The 6,324-nt window shown below is 37.2% G+C and overlaps 1 protein-coding gene across 2 annotated transcripts in view; it reads right to left on the bottom strand.

Moving 5' to 3' along the window:
* Positions 1-252: 252 nt before the first annotated feature.
* The window catches only part of Sema3d (semaphorin 3D), a 181,204-nt gene continuing 175,132 nt past the window's right edge, over positions 253-6,324 (bottom strand). For both annotated transcript variants that reach the window (XM_050139787.1, XM_050139788.1), the window contains exon 18: positions 253-4,477. In XM_050139787.1, the coding sequence (XP_049995744.1) occupies positions 4,052-4,477 (426 nt within the window). In that variant the 3' untranslated portion in view covers positions 253-4,051. The remainder of the gene's footprint in view (positions 4,478-6,324) is intronic.

The following is a 6,324-nucleotide window of genomic DNA, read 5'->3' as shown; positions in this document are numbered from 1 at the left end:
AAGTCTCATCTGAACTTCTTTGATAAATATACTAATATAAAACTATATTGACTCATAGATGGCATTTTTATACTTTGACTTGTAGAATACCAGTTACTTCTGGTAATTTTGCTCCCTTTAGAAAAAAAAATTAATTATATAGTAATAAAGTTTATAAAATTGTGTCAAGTGGGAGAGACAAGTTTTGTTGTTTTACAAATGATATTATTGCATACTTACAGTTAAAATACCTAATAAAAACTTTCAGGAATATCTTCTCCTATTTTGTTTAATTCAATTTATTATAGAAAATCTGCTTGCCATATTTGGAGTTAAGAAAGAAAGCATTCATACATAAAACACTGTTTATAATAATAGAACAAACACTAAAGCCTATGTTTTATTATAATACAAACAAAATATACATTTCATAATTTTAATTCTGTTATACTACAAGACTATGTTTTTTTTAAAGTTGAAAGATTCAAAATTGATTGCTAACCACTGACAATGTTAGAATTAAAATAAACTGTGGATTCTGACAAGCTAATTTTTCTTTCCCAAAAAGTGATGGTTCAAACTTTTCACAAATACTTTATATTACAAAATAATTAATCCATGGTTAAAAAGACTGTGCATTCTTCTGTACTTCAATTCTTGATTTTCAGAATCTGGGAGTTTTAAATTGTATGCTTTTTTAACCTCACATACCAACTGAAAATTGTAATAATGTGATCATCATCTACTATAAGAAAATATGTATTTCTTTCTATATAAAAAAGCCTATCATCCACACCGAAGACCTTTCGGTGAAAACACCCCGTGACAGATGTGGTACTGCAAATGTGACAAATGGGGCCGCAGATGTTATCCTTTGAAGATGGGGGGCTCCCAAGGCCACTTGCATCTGTCTTAGTGAAATGTGTGAGATACACCTTAGATTATATGTGTAAGAAAAATCACAGTTTGCCGAGTGGTCTTGTTTAACTTTATGTTTTCATGTGACTGAAATGACACTAGCTGTCCTGGGAACTCAGTCTGGGTTGAGTTATTCCAGCAAGCAGTCATTCCTGCTCTTCTCTACCTGAAGCCCCCAGGTCGGGAGGAATAGAAATGTAAGAATATACAAAGAGTCACGCTATGGAAGACAGGAAAGATCCCAATGTGTGGCCATATCACAGAGAGCATTTTAGAAGTAAATCTTACTGATTCTGGAATTCTGAATGATACCTGGAGAATTCTTGTGGTTTCTCCAAATTGCTCAATTTTTTCCTATAACTTTCTGCATTTTAAGTAGTTTGACTGTTTCTCCTGAAACAATTCAATCAATGACCTGAATGTAGGATTCTGAGCTCTTTGGGAAAGAAAAAAAAGGTATTTTACATAAAATTATTTTTTAGATTATCCATTTCTAAACAAACTCTTAAAATTCCTAATAAATTAAATGCAAATAAGTTCAGCAAGGCACAGTTACATTTAGCAGCACAAAAGACTGAAATAAAAATTCAGCAAAACACACACAAGAAAGTTAAAGACATGTACTGAAGATTAAGAAATATATATAAAATGAATAGCTAGGTTGTTCTAAAGTCTCTTCTAAAATATCTGGTATCTTTGAATATTCAAAATGTGAGCAATAGTCTGCTTTTTCTTCACTTCAATAAGGGTTTTATTTCTGATGTTAAGGAGGTAAACATTGCATTTGTCAGTTTATATATTTTGCACTCTTATAAGGGTTCTGGACAAGTAATAAAATGTGGTTTAAATACAATTTGTTTTTTTAAAACCTTCATCCTCAATTTTATTTTATAACCTTATCTTACGAAATCTTACTAATAGGTTATATAATATATTTTATTCATCATTAGTAGTTTTGTATTCAAAGCAGCAAAAATTTTATTTTGAACCAAGGGTGTAAAATAGATTTACAGAATGTTGATAGGAAACAATTACATTTGAGCTAAGTAATTAGCAAATGGTTTCTATATTCTTATCTAGATAAAATTAATTTTCAGAGGTCAGTACAAATATTAGAACCTTGTATAATTCTTAACCCCGTCCATATTTGAGAATTACTTTCTGATACACAGCAATCTGAAAGTAATTTTTCAATGAAGCACGACCCCTCGGACTTGCTTTGAGTTTGCCATCAGTTTGGAGGATTCACAGTAAATTAATAAATAAACTCCCTTGTATGGTATTTGATTACTAGTCTAACCATGGCACAAGAATTTGTATGTATTTCTTCTGGTGATGCAATTCATTCTGGTTCACTTATTAAGACAGTTCCTTCACGTCTCCTCATCCTTAGAGTGAAGCGTCTACAGATATTCATTTTTATACCAGTTCCTCACAGTGAACTGGGAAGCCTTTGAGATAGGAGCCCAATGCAGATTAAATGAATAGAAGATCCTGAGTCTGCATTGGACAAAGAGATTGACTCCCTAACACTGGTCTTTAATCACACAGGCTTCTCACAGACTTCTTTCAGAGCGTGTAGAATGCATGAGAAACAAGTAAGGTCTGTCGGTTTTCTAAAAAGCCACATTCTTTCCGAGGAAGTGACTAATTGTTCATTTCACACTATAAGGAGTGTGAAAAGGCCAAACAGAGGAAGGCTACGGTCTTTGTGCTCGGGGAAGGAAAGGTGAGTTCTGCAGGGACTGGCAGGGAAGCAATGTTCAGAGGGAACATTGAATTTGAAACGTGCTAACAAAATGCAAGTGGTATTCACATTAATGCTGTTCATTTTCTTTACAGACTTGCTTTGTGGTAAAACTGCTAAAACAACGCTGCTTGAACTCTAATGGATCACCCCAGGAATTCAGAAAATTTGTGTCAAGAAAAGGATGTCAAAGAGTTAAGTTAACCCTTCCCGTCGTCAAAATTCTGCACTTATGTATTCCTTCAACAAATATATAGTCCCACTCCCCCTGTTGGTCATCTACTTAATTATCTCTGCATGTATTACATATTGTTTACTCCTGTTTACTCAACTACGACCAAATAACGATATAAATGCAAACAATATACAGCATATGATAAATACGTAGAAAAAAAAGAGAACACAGAAATACATTGATTATAAATAAAATAGTGTCATCCCATAATTCTTTACAATTTTTACTTTCACTCGAAGTGTTGCTTACAGTTTGTTATAATCTAGACTCTTTATTTTTTTTTAATGGCTACATTACAAGTTGGGAGATAGCTATGCTCCAGTGGAAAGAGTTCTGTTACATTCTATCTAGTTTGTTTTTGGCTTCCTTCCTTCTTGTGTAATATAAGTTTTTCCCAAAGCCAGCATGTATGGCTATCTTAACTGTCTGCCTCATAAGTCCCTTCTGTGATATAGTGCACACATCACGCCACGCTTACTCTATATAAAATATTTCTCCATGTTATTAAAATGGAAATTGTGCATTCTGCATTCTAGAACACAACATTAACCATTAGGTTCTGTCTGTGAACCTGCTTCTCTGGACCAATCACAAGGACTCTTGTTCGGATCATTAATACACTTTCCTATCATCACTGTTGCAGTGCACTAGATGTAGGCGGTGGCCTGAAAGAAGGGACATACTTTTCTAAGTTCTCATACCTGACTCCAAGTGTGGACTGATGGTTCCTCGTCACTAGCATAAGATGTTTTAATTCGTGCCTCTCTTCCAATTCCTACAAGATCACCTGTTCTAGAATGGAATGATTTAGCCGCTCATCAAAACATAGCCAACTGCACTGTAAACTCCATGTTTAATGGGCATGCTTAGGAATAAAGCACCTTCCATTGGACCGGATGATGTTCAGTTGGCTTACTTCTACATATGACTTAAAATTCAAATATGAAACATTTCCAAATGTAAGGCTCCAATTTTGAGGACAATGCTTGACTTGGCTGATAAAAGTTTTGTTCTCAGAAAACTAGTCCGGATGAATTCCTATCTACCACAGAGTCTCATTCAGATGAAGCTCCGTGGAAGGCATGCATGGATTGGCAATGAGGGATGTACAAAACAGAAGACAGTAGTTTTCAGTCCGGAAAAATAATTTTCTCCTTAAGTTAAATAGAGAACTATGTAGCCACGGCTCTGTGGAGCTCCTCCAGGTCTCTGTGATGTCGTCGGTTTCGTTTCTTCTTTATTTCCTGCATGTGCTTCCATTTCGGGCCACCCTTGTTGCGTTGCCTCCGCTTCTCCCTGTACCACATCTGTTCGCAGTACTGGTCCAGGCTGAAGTTCGGGCTGCTGAGGATTTGGATGTAGTCTTTGTATCTCAACCGTGACTCAGCCAATAGATCCTTGACCGGCCCCTCCTGGTGTTCTGCCCTCTGGGTATTTTCCATCTGTTCGTTCTCAATGACATTCAAAGTCAGCTTCACGACGGTGTGGACGAAAGTGTGTTCCTGTGCTTTGCAGTAATACATCCCAGAGTCCTTCTTCTGCAGGCTTCGGATCAGTAGCCCATAGTCCGTTTTGATGATCCTTTCATCGGGTTTCAACTGCAGGTTGGGGGAAAAAAATTGTAGGTAATAAATTAGAAACAGAGAGCCACAGGCAAATGAAAACAGACCACGTAGTTTTACTTAGATGAACCTAAAAGATATATTCTTCAACTTTCTGTCATCAAACATTGTCAGCCGTAGCTGAAGATTGTTTTTAAAAAAATTAGCTAAAATAGTAGCCCCCAAGCCATACCCTGAATTCTCTGTTTGTATCTTATCACATCCAAATGACCTTTGAGATACTTTTCATTTTTCTCTCCAGTGTAGAAATCAGAATGAAATGCGCTTGGAGACAATGAAGCAGAAGTGGTGCTATCAAATGACCTGTCCAGATATTCCAGATGGAACTCAGTGCCTAAGCTCACAAACAGTTTCGAGGGAGACTTACAGAGTCCCTGTTAACTAGAAGAACTCAGAGTGTTTACCACCTATGGTAGAGAGGTATTAGCTCTGCCTTCTACATATCACCATATAAATGATCTGCACAGTCTGCGAGAATGAGAACCTGAATTGCAAAAACATGCCTAAGGCTTTGGGCTGTCACTGAGCAGGCCTGTACTGAGAGAGCTAGCCTTGTTTAAAGCTAATTTCCCGATTATCACTGACTTGTTCAAGTGGTACTTTGGGGTGGCGTATTTGTGGACATTTTCACTATAGTTTGGAATACTCTGTCTAGCACAGTAATGTGATTTAAAGTGCGAGGAAGCACAATGAATAAAACAAACCTCCCCTGAAACGTGATGCTCAACTTTTTGAAGGGGTGATAGTGAGAGACAATTCAAATGTTAAGCCTGCCTGGGTCACACAGGGTGGGAATAATGAACTATCTTAAGTGTAGCAGGGGCATGTTCATCAGCACAAGGGCCTTGTTGAAATACAGTGCATTGTTGGGTGGCTAGGCATGAGGTAGAACAACAATAACAACAACAAAGAGAACTGGAAGATTTCCAAGCTCACACATCTGTCCCGGAACTGCAGACTTTTGGCTGATGGCAAAGAAAGAGACGTAAAGACAGCTAAATTAAATTTATTCACAGTGGGTGGACTATACTTCGCATTCTTATGTGAAAAGTATGTAGGAAAAAAAAAAAACCTCTCTTATTCTGGAAATATGAGAAAAGGGAAAGAAACATCTTTGGCTACCAGCCCAGTCAACTAACAAGTATATGGCAAACCACCCTGGGTGCCAGAGAAGAGCAGCTGGCGGGGAACCAGTTGAGGCCAAAGGCAGGTCACAGCTCAGATTCGTGGTTAATGAGGCTGAATCAGGCCTGCCTTGCACTGTCCTGAGCCTGCACCATCAGGCTTTTGCTTGGTTACCTGGCTGTGTCCTTTCCCTGGACCTTTTGGTGAGCTGGATGTGTTTTCTTTTCCGGCTGGATACAATCACAAAGCCACAACATCTTAAACTGCTATTGTAATACAAACTAACTAACCTCAAATTAATTTCCAGTCTCAAACCATAGAAGACTCCTGCCCAAAATAAATGTGTATATGTGTTCGTAGACTTCTAAAGGGAAGCTGAACAGCAAGAGCAGTCTCATATTTAACACAGAAAATATTTGCCTCCCTTTTAAATACTTTTATTATAATTGTTTAAAAATATAAATACAGCTTAGATCTCAAAAGACTGGCTCTGTATATTTGAATGCTGGTTTCTCGTCTGATCATTCCTACTTCGATTAACTTATCTTCCCCAGTGTTCTCCAGCAAATATGTTCTTTTTATTTTTATTTTTATTTTTTTGGTTTTTCGAGACAGGGTTTCTCTGTGGTTTTGGAGCCTGTCCTGGAACTAGCTCTTGTAGACCAGGCTGGTCTCGAACTCACAGAGAACAGCCTTCC

This window comes from Alexandromys fortis, unplaced genomic scaffold (genome assembly GCF_014885135.2).
Source record: "Alexandromys fortis isolate MF-2015 unplaced genomic scaffold, M_Fortis_MF-2015_v1.1 scaffold_38, whole genome shotgun sequence".
Lineage (NCBI taxonomy): Eukaryota > Metazoa > Chordata > Mammalia > Rodentia > Cricetidae > Alexandromys > Alexandromys fortis.
This window is presented reverse-complemented; position numbering and strand designations above follow the sequence as displayed.